The sequence below is a fragment of the Sturnus vulgaris genome, assembly GCF_052056855.1.
Source record: "Sturnus vulgaris isolate bStuVul1 chromosome 38 unlocalized genomic scaffold, bStuVul1.hap1 SUPER_38_unloc_1, whole genome shotgun sequence".
In the NCBI taxonomy this organism is placed as follows: domain Eukaryota; kingdom Metazoa; phylum Chordata; class Aves; order Passeriformes; family Sturnidae; genus Sturnus; species Sturnus vulgaris.
The window spans coordinates 179,413-197,819 of record NW_028275902.1 but is presented as its reverse complement, the minus strand read 5'-3'; the positions used below and the strand labels follow the sequence as shown (position 1 = coordinate 197,819).

The 18,407-nt window shown below is 56.2% G+C and overlaps 2 protein-coding genes and 1 long non-coding RNA gene across 5 annotated transcripts; 1 reads left to right on the top strand and 2 right to left on the bottom strand.

Moving 5' to 3' along the window:
• Window positions 1-191: 191 nt before the first annotated feature.
• Window positions 192-11,775, top strand: GNL1 (G protein nucleolar 1). The gene is given in 13 exon segments (XM_088157470.1): window positions 192-333; window positions 925-1,057; window positions 1,794-1,924; window positions 2,261-2,403; window positions 2,693-2,764; window positions 3,313-3,505; window positions 4,288-4,392; window positions 5,546-5,752; window positions 6,506-6,684; window positions 7,747-7,891; window positions 9,689-9,829; window positions 11,506-11,511; window positions 11,514-11,775. Coding segments are annotated over 13 exon segments (1,704 nt in total). The 5' UTR covers window positions 192-257; the 3' UTR covers window positions 11,687-11,775.
• Window positions 8,318-8,828, bottom strand: LOC148219533 (uncharacterized). Its single transcript, XR_015799731.1, has 3 exons — window positions 8,609-8,828; window positions 8,549-8,568; window positions 8,318-8,429 (listed from the first exon to the last, which is right to left on the bottom strand). It is a non-coding gene; the product is annotated as an uncharacterized LOC148219533 (long non-coding RNA).
• On the bottom strand, window positions 11,747-16,213 carry RPP21 (ribonuclease P subunit p21). 3 transcript variants are annotated; one of them, XM_088157469.1, is made up of 5 exons: window positions 15,327-16,213; window positions 14,555-14,647; window positions 13,094-13,163; window positions 12,293-12,418; window positions 11,747-11,824 (listed from the first exon to the last, which is right to left on the bottom strand). In XM_088157469.1, the coding sequence occupies exons 1-5, from the start codon at window positions 15,381-15,383 to the stop codon at window positions 11,811-11,813; spliced, it is 360 nt and encodes a 119-aa protein (XP_088013595.1). In that variant the 5' UTR covers window positions 15,384-16,213; the 3' UTR covers window positions 11,747-11,810. The 3 variants fall into 3 exon arrangements, 2 of the variants coding, with proteins under 2 accessions (XP_088013595.1, XP_088013594.1); XM_088157468.1 differs by lacking the exon at window positions 13,094-13,163; XR_015799730.1 differs by lacking the exons at window positions 14,555-14,647; window positions 15,327-16,213 and having other exon boundaries at window positions 13,081-13,192.
• Between the last annotated feature and the right edge of the window lie 2,194 nt (window positions 16,214-18,407).

Sequence of the window (18,407 nt, the reverse complement as noted above, 5' to 3'; positions counted from 1 at the left end):
CCCCACCCACCGCTCACGCGCCTCTTTTTCTATTGGTTATCACCTTTTCGTTCCCCCCAGCCCTGAGGTAGCGAGCTCTCCTATTGGTTGAACCCGCCCCACCGGCTAGACTGCGCTTCTATTTGTTAGCTTACCTGTCAATCACTCCAAGCCCCTGAGGCGGGACGCCATCCCATTGGCTCCTCCCCTCACTCTGTCCCCGCCTCTTCCTGTCTATTGGTGGAGCGCGGCCCCGCCCCGTCACGTGAGCTCCCGTCATGCCCCGCAAGCTCCCGTTCAGCGCCAAGCGGAAAAAGCAGCAGCTCCGGGACCGGCGGGAGCGGAAACGGGGCGGTGAGGGAGGGGCTGCGAGCCCCGGGAGTGAGGGCTGGGACCCCCGGGTTATGGGGAGAGAGATGCCCGGGAATGGGGGCTGTGACCCCCGGGAATGGGGACAAGAATACGGGGGGGCTGCGAGCCCCGGGAGTGAGGGCTGGGACCTCCGGTTTCTGAGGAGAGAGATGCTCGGGAATGGGGGCTGGGACCCCCGGGAATGGGGATAGGAATACGGTGGCTGCGAGCCCCGGGTTATGAGGAGAGAGAGCTCTGGGAATGGGGCTGGAATTCCCGGCAATGGGGAGAGAGGTCGCCAGGAGTGACGGCTGCGGTCCCCAGGAATGGGGGGGCTGCGAGCCCCGGGAGTGAGGCCTTGGACCCCCGGGTTGTGGGGAGAGAGCTCTCCGGGAATGGGGGCTGAGGTCCCCGGGAATGGAGGGAGGGAAACCATCGGGGTTGAAGGGAGAAAGACCCCCGGGAATGGGGGCTGGGACCCCCCCGTTTATGGGGAGAGATAAATCCCCGGGAATGGGGACAGGGACCCCGAGGATGGAACCCTCGGCAGCTCGGGAACCGGGACTGCCCTCACCCCAATCCCGGTGGCCGCAGATGCCCCGGCCGGTGCCGGGCCGGCCTCAGGCCCCGGGAGCCGCAGCGGGAGCCGCGAGCGGGGCGGGGATGGCCCCCCCGGAGACCCCCAGGCAGAGCCCGCGGGGCCCCCACGGCGACACGACCCCGGCAGGTACCGAGGGAGGAGCGGGGGGACGGAGCGGGAATTTGGGGAAAAACTGCGGGCTTTGGGGTGGGGTTTAACGGGAGGAAAACCCTGGAATAGATTTGGGATGGGGTTTAACGGGAAGAAAAGCCTGGGCTGGATTTGGGGTGGGATTGGGAATGGGAGAAAGCATGGACTGGATCTGGAGTGGGATTTAACAGAAGAGAAATCTTGGGTTGGATTTGGGGTGGGATTGGAAAATGAAAGAAAACCTGGACTGGATTTAGGGTGGGATTCAACATGAGAGAAAACCTGGACTGGATTTAGGGTGGGATTCGGAATGAAAGAAAGTCCAGACTGGATTTGGGCTGAGACTGGGAGTTGAAGAAAGCCTGGACTGGATTTGCACTGGAATTGGGAATGTGAAAAGCCTGGAGTGGACTTGGAGTTGAATTGGAAGTGGAGGGGGCAAGTCTGGACTGGATTTAGGCTGGAATTGGGAATGGGAGAAAGCCCGGCGTGGATTTTGGTCAGACTCTGACTGGATTTGGCCTGGAATCTGAAAGGGGGGGGGGGTGGAAATTGGATTTTATTCAACATAAGGAAAAACCCGGCCTGGAATCCACCTGGAATCCAGAGTGGAGCTGAAACCCGGCCCGGATTCCACCTGGGATCCAGAGTGGAGCTAAAACCCGGCCTGGAATCCACCTGGAATCCAGAGTGGAGCCAAAACCCGGCCTGGATTGCACCCGGTGCCCCCCAGGTTCCGGCTGCAGCTGGGGGGGCCCCGGGCCGAGGCCCTGGAGCGGAGCCGGCGCCGGGCCCAGGAGGAGCTGCTGGAGCCACTGCCCGAGAGTGCCCTGGAGCTGGACCCCGACAGCGTCTACGGGCCTGGTGAGGGGGTGGCTACTGGCATGGGGGGATGGCTACTGGGACGGGGGGATGGCTACTGGGATGGGGGGATGGCTAATGGGATGGGGGGATGGCTACTGGGATGGGGGAATGGCTAATGGCACGGGGGGATGGCTACTGGGATGGGGGAATGGCTAATGGCACGGGGGGATGGCTACTGGGATGGGGGAGTGGCTACTGGGAGGGACAAAGTGACCACTGGAGGGCTCAAGTGGTCTTAGGGAGGGGACAACGCCCCCAGGGGTGGCCCTGTGACCCCTGTGTGACCTCGTGTGACCCCCGTGGCCACCGTGTGACCCCCGTGGCCACCGTGGCCAGGGCTGGACTTCCCCCGCCGCCCCCCCTGGAGTTTCGGGATGAGCGCGGCCGAGCTGCGGGAACGGGAGGAGGTGACATTTGGGGACTTCCTGAGGGGCCTGGGGGACATCGAGGACCTGGCACCCTTCGAGCACAACCTGGAGGTGACACTGGGGACATTAAAGGGGACATTGAGGACATTGGGGACATTGGGGGGATTTGGGGACACTGGGGAGGTCTGGGGACACTGGGGGGGGTCTGGGGACACTGGGGGGGGTGTTTGGGGACACTGGGGGGAGTCTGGGGACACTGGGGGGGTGTTTGGGGACACTGGGGGGGTTTTGGGACACTGGGGGGGTCTGGGGACACTGGGGGGGTGTTTGGGGACACTGGGGGGGTGTCACAGGGCTGAAGGAGCCCGGTGTCACCCGGCTGTCCCCTCGTTGTCCCCAGACGTGGCGGCAGCTGTGGCGGGTGCTGGAGATGTCTGACGTCATCCTGCTGATCGCTGACGCACGGCACCCGGTCAGGGACACCTGGGGGACACCTGGGGGGCATCTGAGATCACCTGGAGACACTTGGGGGGCACCTGGGGGGCACTGGAGTCACCTGGGCGTGTCCTGGGGTCACCATGGGGACACTTGGGGGTCACCTGGGGTAACCTGGGGGTGTCCTGGGGACACGTGGGGGGCACTGGGGGGCACCTGGGGGGCACTAGAGTCACCTGGGGTCACCTGGGGGTGTCCTAGGGACACCTGGGGTGCACTAGGTGTCACCTGGGGGGCATCTGGGAGTACCCTGGGGACACCTGGGGGTCACCTGGGGTAACCTGGGGGTGTCCTGGAGACATCTGGGGGTCACTAGAGTCACCTGGGGGTGTCCTGGGGGTACCCTGGGGACATCTGGGGGTCACCTGGGGGTGTCCTGGGGTCACCTGGGGGGCACCTGGGGACACCTGGGGGTGTCCTGGGGTCACCTGGGGATCACTGCTCCCTCCTGTGTCACCTGGGTGGGGGTCCCCAGGTCCCCCTGTCCCCCTGAGTGTCCCCCTGAGTGTCCCCGTGTCCCCCCAGGCCCTGAGTGTCCCCCCCGCCCTGACCGCCCACGTGACGCAGGAATTGGGGAAGGGTCTCATCCTCATCCTCAACAAGGTGGACCTGACCCCTCCCCCCGTGGCCGTGGCCTGGTGTCACCTGCTCAGGGGACACTTCGGGGTCACCCACGTGGTTCCCTTCAGCACCACGCCCAGCCCACCTGCGGCCCCCGGTACCTGGGGGGGATTTGGGGTGACTTAGGGGGGGTTTGGGGATTTTTCAGGTGTCACTGGGGGTGTTGAGGTGACATTTTGGGGGGTTTGAGGTGGCATTTGGGGGGTTTTGGGGTGACTTTGGGGGGTTTTGGGATTTTCCAGGTGGCACTGGGGGGGTTTAGGGGAGGGGTCGGGGTGGAATTAGGAGAGTTTGGGGTGTTTGGGGGTTTTTGGGGTGGAATTGGGGTGGTTTGGGGGCATTTTGGGGTGATGTTTCTGGGATGTATTTTGCGTTTTGGGGACGTTTGGGGACGTTTTTGGGGTATTTTTGGGTGCTATTTTGGGTTGTTTTGGGGTTGTTTTTGGGGCTGTTTCTGGGGTACTTTGGAGCTGGTTTTGGGGTATTTTGAGGATGGTTTAGGGGTATTTTGGGGTGATATTTTGGGGCTGATTTTGGGGTATTTTGAGGATGTTTTTGGGGTTGTTTCTGGGGTATTTTGGGGTGGTTTTGGGGTATTTTTGGGCGATATTTTGGGGTATTTTGGGGCTGTTTCTGGGTTATTTTGGGGCTGTTTTGGGGTATTTTTGGGTGGTATTTTGGGGCCGGTTTTGGGGTATTTTTGGGCGATATTCTGGGGTATTTTGGGGCTGTTTTGGGGTATTTTTGGGTGATATTTTGGGGTATTTTGGGGCTGTTTTTGGTTTATTTTGGGGCTGTTTTGGGGTATTTTTGGGTGATATTTTGGGGTATTTTGGGGCTGTTTTTGGGGTGCTGACCCCCCCCCTCTCGTACCCCCAGGGCTGCAGAAGAAGCAGAAGAAGAGGGGGGGCCGGGGGCGCTGGGGCCGCGCTGTGGGACCCCGACTGCTCCTGGAGGCGTGCCAGGACATCGTGGGGGGGGCTGGTCAGTGTCACCTGGGTCACCTGGGCTCACCTGGGGGTCACCTGGGCTGCTCTGAGTGTCCCCTGGGTGTCCCCCAAGTGTCCTTAGGTACCCTGGGGCTGTGCCTCGGTGTCCCCTGGGTGTCCCTGGGGCTGGCCCTGGGTGTCCTTGGGTGCTCTCAGTGTCCCCTGGGTGTCCCCTGGGTGTCCCTGACTGTCCCCGAGTGTCTTTTGGTGTTCTCTGGGTGCCCTTCGTGCCCCCCGAGTGTTCCTTGGTGTCACCTGAGTGTCCCTGGGTGTCCCTTGGGTGCTCTCGTGTCTCCTGGGTGTCCCTTTATGTCCCTGGGTGCCTCCTGAGTGTTCTCTGGTTGTCCCTCAGTGTCCCCTGAGTGCTCTGGCTGTCCCTTGGGTGTCCCCTGGGTGTCCCCCGAGTGTCCCCCGAGTGTCCCCCGGGTATCCTTGGGTGTCCCCTGGATGTCTCTTGGTGTCCCCAAGTATCCCTTGGGTGTTCCCTGGGTATCCCTGAGTGTCCCCTGGGTGTCCCCTGGGTGTCCCTGAGTGTCCCTTGAGTGTTCCTTGGTGTCCCCTGAGTGTCCCCCGAGTGCTCTGGGTGTCCCTTGGGTGTCCCCCGAGTGTCCCCGAGTGTCCCCCGGGTATCCTTGGGTGTCCCCTGGATGTCCCTGGGTGTCCCCTGAGTGCTCTGGGTGTCCCCTTGGTGTCCCCGAGTGTCCCCTGGGTGTCCCTGAGCATCCCCTGAGTGTCCCCCGTGTCCCCCTGGGTGTCCCCTGGGTGTCCCTGGGTGTCCCCTGAGTGTCCCCCGTGTCCCCCTGAGTGTCCCCTGGGTGTCCCTGGGTGTCCCCTGAGTGTCCCCCGTGTCCCCGGGTGTCCCCTGGGTGTCCCCCGGTGTCCCCTGAGTGTCCCCTGGGTGTCCCTGGGTGTCCCCCGAGTGTCCCCTGGGTGTCCCCGAGTGTCCCCTGGGTATCCTTGGGCGTCCCCTGGGTGTCCCCTGAGTGTCCCCTGAGTGTCCCCGGGTGTCCCCTGGGTGTCCCCTGAGTGTCCCCCGTGTCCCCGGGTGTCCCCTGGGTGTCATTTTATGTCCCTGGGTGTCCCCCGTGTCCCCTGAGTGTCCCCTGGGTGTCCCCGGGTGCCCCCTGAGTGTCCCCGGGTGTCCCCAGTGGATCTGAGCAGTTGGCGAGCGCGGCTGGAGCGGGCGGAGCAGCGGCCGGAGGAGGAGGAGGAGGAGGAGGAGGAGGAGGAGGAGGAGCCGCGGGGAGGCCCCGAGGATGAAGATCAGGATGAGGATGGGGAGGGGGATGGGGGCACAGCCCCCCCCCGCCAATGGGAGCGCTACCGGCACGGGGTGCTGACCCTGGGATGTGTGGGTGAGGAGGGGGCGTGGCCGGGGGCGTGGTCAGTGTGGGTGTGGTCAGTGGGCGTGGCTCAGCCCAGGTGTGCTTTACATGGCTCAGGTGTGTCCCAGGTGGGCGTGGCTCCATCCAGGTGTAGTTTAGATGAGTGTGGCTCCATCCAGGTGTGTCCCAGGTGGGCGTGGCTCAATGTGGGTGTGTCTCAGCTGTTCATGGCTCAGCTCAGGTGTGTCCCAGGTGGGCGTGGTTCCATCCAGGTGTAGTTTAGATAGGTGTGGCTCCATCCAGGTATGTCCCAGGTGGGCGTGCCTCAGTGTTTGTGTACCCCAGGTGGGCGTGGCTCCATCCAGGTGTAGTTTAGATGGGTGTAGCTTCACCCAGGTGTGTCCCAAGAGGGCGTGGCTCTATCCAGGTATAGCTTAGACGGGCGTGGCTTTATCCAGGTGTAGTTTAGATGGGCGTGGCTCCATCCAGGTGTGTCCTAGGTGGGCTTGTCTCAATATGAGTTTCCCCAGGTGGGCGTGGTTCCATCCAGGTATAGTTTAGATGGATGTGGCTCTATCCAGGTGTGTCCCAGGTGGGCGTGGCTCTATCCAGGTACAGTTTAGATGGATGTGGCTCCACCCAGGTGTGTCCCAGGTGGGCGTGGCTCCATCCAGGTATAGTTTAGATGGGTGTGGCTCTATCCAGGTGTGTCCCCGGTGGGTGTGGCTCCAGCCAGTTACAGTTTAGATGGGTGTGGCTCTATCCAGGTGTGTCCCCCCGCAGGTTTACCCAACGCAGGTAAATCCTCGGTGCTGAACGCTCTGCTGGGCCGCAGCGCTGTGGGCGTGTCCCGCGCCCCCGGCCGCACCCGGTACTTCCAGACCCATTACCTGTCGGCCTCGGTGCGGCTCTGCGACTGCCCCGGCCTCGTGTTCCCCTCACGGGCCCCCCCTGAGCTCCAGGTGAGGGCTCACCTGGCCAGGTGGGACCTGAACCCATCCCAAACCCCCCCAGGTGTGACCTGAACCCCCCCAGGTGTGACCCCAACCCAGCCAGGTGTGACCCCAACCCTGCCAGGTGTGACCTGAACCCACCCCAACCCCCCCCAGGTGGGACCTGAACCCATCCCAACCCCCCCAAGGTGTGACCTGAACCCCCCCAGGTGTGACCCCAACCCTGCCCCGGCCTCGTGTTCCCCTCACGGGCCCCCCCTGAGCTCCAGGTGAGAGCTCACCTGGCCAGGTGGGACCTGAACCCATCCCAGCCCCCCCCCCAGGTGTGATCTGAACCCCCCCCAGCTGTGATCCAGGTCCTGGCAGGGGTGTACCCCATTCCCAATCCTGGGGTTTTTTTCCCCAGGTCCTGGCAGGGCTGTACCCCATTCCCAATCCCATTTTCTCTCTCCCCCCAGGTCCTGGCAGGGCTGTCCCCCATTCCCAATCCCATTTTCTCTCTCCCCCCAGGTCCTGGCAGGGGTGTACCCCATTTTTACCCCATTTTTTCCTTTTTCCCAGGTCCTGGCAGGGCTGTCCCCCATTTTTAACCCATTTTTTCCTTTTTCCCAGGTCCTGGCAGGGCTTTCCCCCATTCCCAATCCTGGGTTTTTTTTCCCCAGGTCCTGGCAGGGGTGTGGCCCATTTTTACCCCATTTTCTCTCCCCCCAGGTCCTGGCAGGGTTGTACCCCATTCCCAATCCCATTTTCTCTCTCCCCCCAGGTCCTGGCAGGGCTGTACCCCATTCCCAATCCCATTTTTTCCTTTTTCCCAGGTCCTGGCAGGGGTGTACCCCATTGCCAATCCCATTTTTTCCTTTCCCCAGGTCCTGGCAGGGCTGTACCCCATTTTTACCCCATTTTCTCTCTCCCCCCAGGTCCTGGCAGGGGTGTACCCCATTGCCAATCCCATTTTTTCCTTTCCCCAGGTCCTGGCAGGGCTGTACCCCATTTTTACCCCATTTTCTCTCTCCCCCCAGGTCCTGGCAGGGGTGTACCCCATTCCCAATCCCATTTTCTCTCTCCCCCCAGGTCCTGGCAGGGGTGTACCCCATTGCCCAGCTGCAGGACCCCTACTCAGCCGTGGGGTTCCTGGGTTCCCGCCTGGCCCTGCCCCCCCTCCTGCAGCTGCGCCCCCCCAGCGGCCCCGGCTGGACGGCCTGGGAGCTCTGTGAAGGTGAGGGAACCTTCTGGAACCTTCCAGGACCTGCTGGAACCTTCCAGGACCTGCTGGAACCTTCCAGGACCCTGCTGGAACCTTCCAGAATCTTCTGGGACCTTCCAGGACCTTGTGGAATGTTCTGGGACATTCTGGGGGATTTGGGGTCCTGGCTGGATGAGCTGGGAGCTGTGTGAAGGTCAGGGAACCTTCTGGAACCTTCCAGGACCTGCTGGAAACTTCCAGAAACTTCCAGGACCTTGTGGAATGTTCTGGGACATTCTGGGGGATTTGGGGATTGGAGGGGATTGGTTGGATGGGCTGGGAGCTCTGTGAAGGTCAAGGAACCTTCTGGAACCTGCTGGAACCTTCCAGGACCTTCTGGAACCTTCCAGGACCTGCTGGAACCTTCCAGAATCTTCTGGGACCTTCCAGGACCTTGTGGAATGTTCTGGGACATTCTGGGGGATTTGGGGATTTGGGGTCCTGGCTGGATGGGCTGGGAATTCTGTGAAGGTCAGGGAACCTTCCAGGACCTTCTGGAACCTTCCAGGACCTTTTGGAACATTCCAGGGGATTCTGGAACATTCTGGAATGTTCTGGGGGATTTGGGGATTGGAGGAGATTGGTTGGATGGGCTGGGAATTCTGTGAAGGTCAGGGAACCTTCCAGGACCTTCTGGAACCTTCCAGGACCTTCTGGGACCTTCCAGGACCTTCTGGAACGTTCCAGGACTTTTTCTTTCCCTGATTTTTTTTCCCCAGAATTTTTGCCGTTTTCCCCTCGATTTTCTGTGATTTTCCCGCCGATTTTTCTCCTGAATTTTTTGATTTTTTTTTTTTTCCTGATTTTTTTTCCTGATTTCTCCCCCAATATTTTTGTGATTTCTCCCCCGATTTTTCCTGATTCCCCCCCAATTTTTTTTCCTGATTTCCCCCAATATTTTTCTGATTTATCCCCGATTTTTTTGGATGATTTCTCCCTCAGATTTTTGGTGATTTTCCCCCGATTTTTTCCTGATTTCTCCCCGATTTTTTTGGTGATTTTTTTCCCCATTTTTTGTGATTTCTCCTTGATTTTTCCCTCATTTCCCCCTAATTTTTTCCTGATTTCTCCCCCGATTTTTCCCTCATTTCCCCCCGATTTTTCCTTCATTTCCCCCCAATTTTTCCTCATTTCCCCCCAATTTTTTCCTCATTTCTCCCTGATTTTTTCTTCATTTCCCCCCGATTTTTTTGTGATTTTCCCCCCATTTTTTTCCTGATTTCTCCACGATTTTTTTGATGATTTTTTCCCCATTTTTTGTGATTTCTCCTTGATTTTTTCCTGATTTCTCCCCCATTTTTTTGTAATTTCTCCCCCATTTTTTCCCTGATTTTTTGATTTCTCCCCCGATTTTTTTCCTCATTTCCCCCCCATTTTTTCTTCATTTCCCCCAATTTTTTTCTCATTTCCCCCCAATTTTTTCCTGATTTCTCCCCGATTTTTTTGGTGATTTTTTTCCCCATTTTTTGTGATTTCTCCTTGATTTTTCCCTCATTTCCCCCCAATTTTTTCCTGATTTCTCCCCAATTTTTCCTCATTTCCCCCAATTTTTTCCTCATTTCCCCCTGATTTTTTCTTCATTTCCCCCTGATTTTTTTGTGATTTCCCCCCAATTTTTTCCTGATTTCTCCATGATTCTTTGGTGATTTCTCCCCTGATTTTTCTCTCATTTCCCCCCAATTTTTTCCTCATTTCCCCCCAATTTTTTCCTCATTTCTCCCTCACTTCCCCCCTAATTTTTGGGGTTCTTTTCCCTGTTTTTTCCCCCAGCCTGGGCAGAGAAAAGAGGTTACAAGACGGCCAGGGCGGCTCGGAACGACGTGGCCCGAGCGGCCAACGCGCTCCTGAGGCTGGCGGCCGAGGGGCGCCTGCGCCTCTGCCTGACCCCCCCGGGCTATTCCCAGCAAAAAGGTACCAAAAAAACCCAAAATTCACATTTTTGGGATCGTGGGGGGCTCCTCTGTGTGAGATTCCTGAAAAAATACCAAAAAACCCCATGAAAAAAGCCCAAAATTTGCATTTTTTGGGCGTTTTTTGGTGTGAGATTTCCTGAAAAAATACCAAAAAAATGCCCCAAAAACACCACAAAAAAACCCCCAAAAATTCGCATTTTTGGGGCGTTTTTGGTGTGAGATTTCCTGAAAAAATACCAAAAAAATGCCCCAAAAACACCACAGAAAAACTCCAAAATTGGCATTTTTAGGGCATTTTTGGGGTCCTAGGGGACTCCTCTGCGTGAGACCCCCGGGTTATTCCCAGCAAAAAGGTACCAAAAATACACAAAATTCACATTTTTGGGATCGTGGGGGGCTCCTCTGTGTGAGATTCCTGAAAAAATACCAAAAAACCCCATGAAAAAAGCCCAAAATTTGCATTTTTTGGGCGTTTTTTGGTGTGAGATTTCCTGAAAAAATACCAAAAAAAAGCCCAAAAACTCCACAAAAAAAAACCCCAAAATTCGCATTTTTTGGGAATTTTTTGGTGTCAGATTCCCTGAAAAAATACCAAAAAAAGGCCTAAAAAACACCACAAAAAAACCTCCAAAATTGGCATTTTTGGGGCGTTTTTTGGTGTGAGATTTCCTGAAAAAATACCAAAAAAAAGCCCAAAAACACCTCCAAAATTGGCATTCTTGGGGCGTTTTTGGTGTGAGATTCCCTGAAAAAATACCAAAAAAAGGCCCCAAAAACCCACAAAATAACTCCAAAATTGGCATTTTTAGGGCATTTTTGGGGTTCTGGGGGTTCCTCTGTGTGAGACCCCCGGGCTATTCCCAGCAAAAAGGTACCAAAAATACACAAAATTCACATTTTTGGGATCGTGGGGGGCTCCTCTGTGTGAGATTCCTGAAAAAATACCAAAAAACCCCATGAAAAAACCCCAAAATTCGCATTTTTGGGGCGTTTTTTGGTGTGAGATTTCCTGAAAAAATACCAAAAAAAAAGCCCAAAAACTCCACAAAAAAACCTCCAAAATTGGCATTTTTGGGATCGTGGGGGGCTCCTCTGGGTGAGATTCCTGAAAAAAATGCTGAAAAAATGCTCAAAAACCCCACAAAATAACCCCAAAATTCGCATTTTTTGGGCATTTTTTCGGTGTGAGATTTCCTGAAAAAATACCAAAAAAATGCCCCAAAAACACCACAAAAAAAACAAAAAATAATTTGGATTTTGGGGGGAATTTTTGGATTCCTTTTTTTGGGGTCCCTGGGTGGGATTTTTTGGGGGGTCCTGGGGGGATTTTGGAGGAATTTCTGGATCCTTTTTTTTTGGGGGGGAGTTTTTGGGTTTTTTTGGGGGGAAATTCTGGGGTTTTGGGGAAATTTGGGGGTTTTTTGGGGGGAGGGTTTTGGGGTTTTTTGGGGGGCAATTTTGGGTCTTTTTTTGGGGGGTTTCTGAGAATTTTTGGGGCGTTTTGGGTTTTTTGGGGGGAGTTTTGGGTTCTTTTTGGGGAAAATTCTGGGGTTTTTGGGGAAATTTTGGGGTTTTTTGGGGGGGGAGTTCTGGGACCTGGGGGAGTTTTTTTTTGGGGGGGGGGTCCCTGACCCCTCCCCCACCCCCTCTGACCCCTCCCCTCCCCCTCCCCAGATTTTTGGAGCACCACCCCGACACCGCGGCCATGGCGGCCATGACAGGGGGAGGGGCTTCCACCCCTCCCCCACCCGGCGACGCCTCCAGCTCCGAGGAGGGGGAGGGGTCAGACCAGGCCACGCCCCCTCCCAGCCCCGCCCCCAACCCCTTCGCTCTGCTGGGCGAGGACGAGTGCTGAGCCCCGCCCCCCTTCCGGGAAACCGACCAATCAGAGCCCGCGGATCGTCCCACGACCATATATGGAATAAAGGGAGGTTTATTTCTGCACAGGTGATTGGCTGGTGCAGGGAGGGCGGAGCCAATCAGAGCGCGGGGCCTGCGGGGAGTGATGTCATTGTTAGGCCACGCCCCTTTTCCCCTTATATGGGTTTTGTTCGTAGCCACGCCCACAAACCCTTAATTGATTTGACCCCGCCCACTACCCCTTGTTTGGATTTAACCCCGCCCCCATCCCCTTATTTGGGTTTAACCCCGCCCACATTCCCTTAGATGGATTTAGCCCCGCCCATCTTTCTTGTTTTGTATTTAACCCCGCCCACCTTTCCTTATTTGGGTTTTGCCACGCCCACATCCCTCGTTTTTGACTTAACCCCGCCCACATTTCCTTATTTGTTTGGCCACGCCCACATCCCCTTATTTGGATTTTACCCCACCCCTTCCTTGGCCCCGCCCACCCCTTTGCCATATTTGGAATTGCCCCGCCCCATTTAAAGCCACACCCACTTTTCCTTATTCGGGTTTGACTCCGCCCCCTTTCCCCCTCCCAAGCCCCGCCCCCACTGACCCGTGGGCGTGTCCTGGTCCTGTCCGGGTGGGCGTGGCTCAGGTGGGCGTGGCTCAGGTGGGCACAGGTAGCGCCGCCCGCGGCCGCAGGTGAGGCAGCGCAGGATGAGGCGGGGCTGGCCACGCCCTGGGGGGCGGGGCAGGGGGCGGGGTCAGGCGCGGACACGCCCCCCAATTATCCAGAAATTAAAAAAAAAAACTGCCCCGAAATCCCTTCAAATTCCACAAAAAAATCCCAAAATCCCTTCAAATCCCCCCAAAAAACTGCCCCGAAATCCCTCCCAAAGCCCCAAATTCAGCTCAAAAAAAATCCCAAATTCGCCCCCAAACTCATCCCAAAAAACCCCTCACATCCACCCCAAAAACTCCAAATCCACCCCAAATTCATTAAAAAAAAAAAATCCGAAATCCATCCCAAGAAATCCAAATCCACCCCAAATCCATCCCCAAATCCCCCAAATCCAGCCTGAAAAAACCCAAATCCGCCCCGAGAAGCCCCAAAATCCACCCCAAAACCCACATATTCCCCCCAAAAATCCACCCCAAAATCCAAATTATTCACCCTAAAAACCCACCCCAAAATCCAAATTATTCACCCAAAAATCCACCCCAAAATCCAAATTATTCACCCTAAAATCCACCCCAAAATCCAAATTATTCACCCTAAAATCCACCTCAAAATCCAAATTATTCACCCTAAAAACCCACCCCAAAATCCAAATTATTCACCTTAAAAATCCACCCCAAAAACCCCAAAATCGCCCAAATTCTCCCCAAATCCGCCCTGACCTCTGAGCCGGACCCCTCCCCCCCCGGCCCGGAGCCACCACGGAGCAGCAGCGACGGCACAGACGGCGCTTGACCGAGGGGCCCTGAAATAATTAACGCTAATTAACCCTAATTAACACCTAATTAACAAACATCAACGCGAAATGGCGGGAAATCGCAGCGGAACGGGCGGAAATTGCAAAAAATTGAAAAAAATCACAATTAAACGGCACGAAATTAATAAAAATTAACCCGAAATGGCACAAAATCATAATTAAACGGCTAAAAATTAATAAAAATTAACCCGAAATGGCACAAAATCGTAATTAAACTGCCCAAAATTAACGAGAATTGACCCGAAATGGCAGAAAATGGACCCAAAATATCCCAAAATCACATGAAACAGCCCCAAATTGCCAAAAATAGACCCAAAATTATCAAAAATCGCAATAAAATTGCTCCAAATGAACAGAAATTGACCAAAAAATATCCCAAACTACCCCAAAATATCCCAATAAATCACCCCAAAAATCCCTCAGATTTTCCCTAAAACCTCCCAAAAAAATCCCAAAATTTTCTCCAAAATTCCAGAAGACTCCTCAAAAACGCCCCAAAAATCTCAAATTTTTTCCAAAATCCCAATTTTTTTTTACCAAAAATCCCCCCCAAAATCCCCAAACCCCCCAGATCTTTCTCCAGACCCCCCAAATTTCCCCCAAACCCCCCAAAATCCCGAATTTTCCCCAAAATCCCCCCAAAAATCCAAAATTTTTCCCAAAAAATCCCCCCAAAATCCCCCAAACCCCCCTAAAAACCATCACGAAACCGCCCCAAACCCCCCAAAAATCCCCCAAATCTTTCTCCAGACCCCCAAAATCCCAAAATTTTCCCCAAAACCCCCCAAAAATCCCCAAATTTTCCCCAAATCCCCTCAAAATCCCCCAAAAATCCCCAAATTTTCCTCAAAATCCCCCAAAAATCCCAATTTTTTCCCAAAAAATCCCCCAAACCCCCCCAAAAACATCACGAAACCTCCCCAAACCCCCCAAATCTTTCTCCAGACCCCCCAAATTTCCCCCCAAACCCCCCAAAATCCCGAATTTTCCCCAAAATCCCCCCAAAAATCCAAAATTTTTCCCAAAAAATCCCCCCAAAATCCCCCAAACCCCCCTAAAAACCATCACGAAACCTCCCCAAATCCCCTCCAAACCACCCAAAAATCCCCCAAATCTTTCTCCAGACCCCCCAAAATCCCAGAATTTTCCCCAAAACCCCCAAAAATCCCCAAATTTTCCCCAAAACCCCTCAAAATCCCCCCAAAAATCCCCAAATTTTCCTCAAAATCCCCCCAAAAATCCCAATTTTTTCCCCAAAAATCCCCCAAACCCCCCCAAAAAACCATCGCGAAACCTCCCCAAACCCCCCAAACCTTTCTCCAGACCCCCCAAACCCCCCAAAATCCCGAATTTTCCCCCAAATTTTCCCCAATCCTCACATTCTCAGCACGAGTCTCCGCGCCCGCCGCTCTCTGGGTGCTGCCGTAGAACCGAGCCAGGCCGGGGCTCCGCGGCTGCGCCCAATGCGCGGCCTGGCAGCGATTTTGGGCAAAATTTGGGCGATTTTGGGGTTTTTTGAGGAGCTCCAGAAGGGTCAGAGCCCCTCCCCAAAATCCTCCCTTGTGGGGAGTTCCCCCCCAAAAAAAAAATGGGAAAAGGGAGGGGAAAGGCCCCAAAAAAGGGGTGGGAGCTTCAAAATTCAGGCAAAATTCTCTCGGGGTTCCCCGAAATTCCCCTAAAATCGTCTCGGATTCCCAAAATCCTCTCGGGACCCCCCAAATTCTCCCCCAAATCCCCTCAGGACCCCCCAAAATCTTCTCGGTTCCCCAAAATCCTCTCGGGATCCCCAAAATTCCCCAAAAATCTTCTCAGGAACTCCCAAAATCCCTCCCAAGGTTCCCCAAATCCCCTCAGGACCCCCCAAAATCCCCCCCGGGACCCCCGGAATTCCCCAAAAATCCTCCCGGGACCCCCAAAATTCCCCCAAAATCCTCCCGGGACCCCCGAAATTCCCCCAAAATCCCCTCAGGACCCCCCAAAATCCTCTCAGGACCTCCCCAAATCCCTCCAAAACCCCCGAAATCCCCTCGGGACCCCCGAAATTCCCCCAAAATCCTCCCGGGACCCCCCAAAATTCTCCCCCAACCCCCCCCAGACCCTTCAGGACCCCCCAAATTCTCCCCAAATCCCCCCCAGGCCCCCTCCCCTCACCTGGAACAGGAAGTTCAGTCTCTGCAGCGCCTCCCGGTCCCTCACGGGCGCCGCCATCTTTGTTCCGCCTCACGTGGGCGTGGCCTCGGTTGCGTCGTTGCGTCACTTCCGGCGCGCGAATACTTCCGGGAGGGGAGGGGGCGGGGCCTTGTTGTGGACAATTTGGGGACCGATTTTTGGGTTCCCCCTCCCTTTGGGGTCTCATTTTTGGGATCTCCCTCCTTTTGGGGACATTTTTGGGGTCTCCTTTTTTTGGGGTCTCATTTTTGGGGTCCCTTCCATGGATCTCCCCCATTTTTGGGTCTCATTTTTGGGGAACGCCTTTTGGGGACCCCATTTCTGCCCCTCCCCCCCCCCCTATTTTGGGACCCCTTTCATGTCCGTCCGTCCCTCGGTGTCACCGCATTCCAATGTCGCTCCGTGTCCCCAAATTCCTGAGTCCCTCCTGGCCCCTCCCCAATTCCAGTGTCCCTCCGTGTCCCAAATTCCAAAATTCCAAAGTCCCTCCGTGTCCCTTCTGTGTCCCCACGCCCCTGCCTGGCCCCAAAAATCCCCAAATTCAATCCCCAAATCTCCAAATTAATTAATCCCCAAATTATTTCCCGTCCCTCCCTGTCCCCAGCGGTGCCACCCCCTGTGTCCTGTCCCTGTCCCCTCCCTGTCCCCGTGTTTGTGTTTTCCCATCCCCAAATTCCCAAATTCCGAAATCCCAAATTCCCGAATTCCCAAATTCCCGTCCCCAAATCCCAAAATTAATTCCCAAATTAATCCCCAAATTATTTCCCGTCCCCACGTTTGTCCCCTCCCCTGTCCCCAGCGGTGCCACCGCCGTGTCCCCATCCCTGTCATTGTCCCATCCTTGTCCCCATCCCCGTCCTGTCCCTGTCCCGGCGGTGTCACCCCCGTGTCCCCTCCCTGTCTCTGTCCCTGTGTCCCCATCCCTGTCATTGTCCCATCCTTGTCCCCATCCCCGTCCTGTCCCTGTCCCGGCGGTGTCACCCCCGTGTCCCCTCCCTGTCTCTGTCCCTGTGTCCCCTCCCTGTCCCTGTCCCATCCTTGTCCCCATCCCCGTCCCTGTCCCTGTCCCTGTCCCAGCGGTGCCACCCCCGTGTCCCCCTCCCTGTCCCCTCCCTGTCCCCTCCCTGTCCCTATTCCTGTCCCCTCCCTGTCCCTGTCCCCTCCTTGTCCCCATCCCCGTCCCTGTCCCTGTCCCCGGGGTGCCACCCCCGTGTCCCCTCCCTGTCCCCTCCCTGTCCCGTCCCCGTCCCCGCCCCTGTCCCCAGCGGTGCCACCCCCGTGTCCCCATCCCCATTCCCGCCCCACTCCCGTCCCCATCCCTGTCCGTTGTCGCCATGTCCCCCACGGGGACCCCGGAGCGTGGCGAGCTCGCCCGTTTGGCCGTGGCCACCTCGTGTCCCGCTGCGGTGGCCCCGTGCGGGACCCGGTGCTGCTGCCGTGCGAGCACAGCTGCTGTCGCCGCTGCCTGCTGGCCTCGCTGTCCCTCCGGCCGATGTCGCGACGTCGCCGCTCTCGGTGTCGCCGCTGTGTCCCCGCTGTCGCCGTCCCTGCGCTCGCGGCCGCGTTCGCTCCGCGGTGGCGCTGGCGGTGGAGGCGCGGATCGTGCGGAGACTGGCGGGGGACAGCGGGGGGGACACCGGGGGGGACAGCGGGGACAGAGCGGGGGACAGCGGGGACAGAGCGGGGGACACCGCGGGGACACCGACAGCGAGGAGACGGCGGAGAAGCGGGAGGTGCAGGTGAGACTTCGGGGGATTTGGGGACACGGAGGGGACAGAGATTTGGGGTTTGGGGACATGGAGGGGAGAGATTGGGGACATTGAAAAGATTTTGGGGGATTTGGGGACATGGAGGGGACAGAGGGGACAGAGATTTGGGGTTTTGGGGACATGGAGGGGACAGAGACTGGGGGATTTGGGAACATTGAAAAGATTTTGGGGGATTTGGGGACATGGAGGGGACAGAGGGGACGGAGACTGGGGGATTTGGGGACATCGAGGCGGGGACAGCGGGGACAGAGGAGGGGACAGCGCAGAGCCGGGAGGTGCAGGTGAGACTTTGGGGGATTTGGGGACACGGAGGGGACAGAGATTTGGGGACATTGAAAAGATTTTGGGATTTGGGGACACGGAGGGGACAGAGATTTGGGGGATTTGGGGACATGGAAAAGATTCTGGGGGTTTGGGGACATGGAAGGGATTTGGGGACATCGGGGACAGAGGGGACAGCGCAGAGCCGGGAAGTGCAGGTGAGATTTGGGGATGTGGGGACACGGAGGGGACAGAGATTTGGGGATTTGGGGATGTCGAGGGGATTTGGGGACATTGGGGGACACAGGAGGGGACAGAGGGAACAGAGATTTGGGGATTTGGGGACGTTGACGGGGATTTGGGGACACAGGAAGGTTTGAAGTGAAAATTTGAGGATTTGGGGACATTGGGGGACAGAGATTTGGGACGTTGAGGGGATTTGGGGACATCGGGGGTGTCTGGGGTGAGATTTTGGGGTTTGGGGACAGAGATTTGGGGATTTGGGGACGTTGAGGGGATTTGGGGACATGGAGGGATTGGGGGGAGATTTGGGGACATCGGGAGGATTTGGGGACTTGAGAGAAATTGGGGAACTGGGAGGGATTGGGGGGAATTTGGGGGGAATTTGGGAAATTTTGGGTGAATTTTTGGGGGGAATTTCGGGGTGAATTTTGGGAATTCGGGGTGGAATTTGGGGGGATTTTTTGGGGATTTTAGGGGAAATTTGGGGTGAATTTGGGGGGGAATTTGAGGTGAGTTTTAGGGTGGATTTTGGGGGCAATTTCGGGGGATTTGGGGATGAATTTCGGGAGTTTTGGGGGGAATTTCGGGTGGAATTTTTGGGGTGATTTTTGGGGTGAATTTGTGGGATTTTAGGGGTGAATTTGTGGGATTCTTTGGGTGAATTTTTGGGATTTTTTGGGGTGAATTTCGGGGATTTTTTGAGGTGAATTTGCGGGATTTTTGGAGTGAATTTTGGGGATTTTTGGGGGTGAATTTGCGGGATTTTTTGGGGTGAATTTTTGGGATTTAC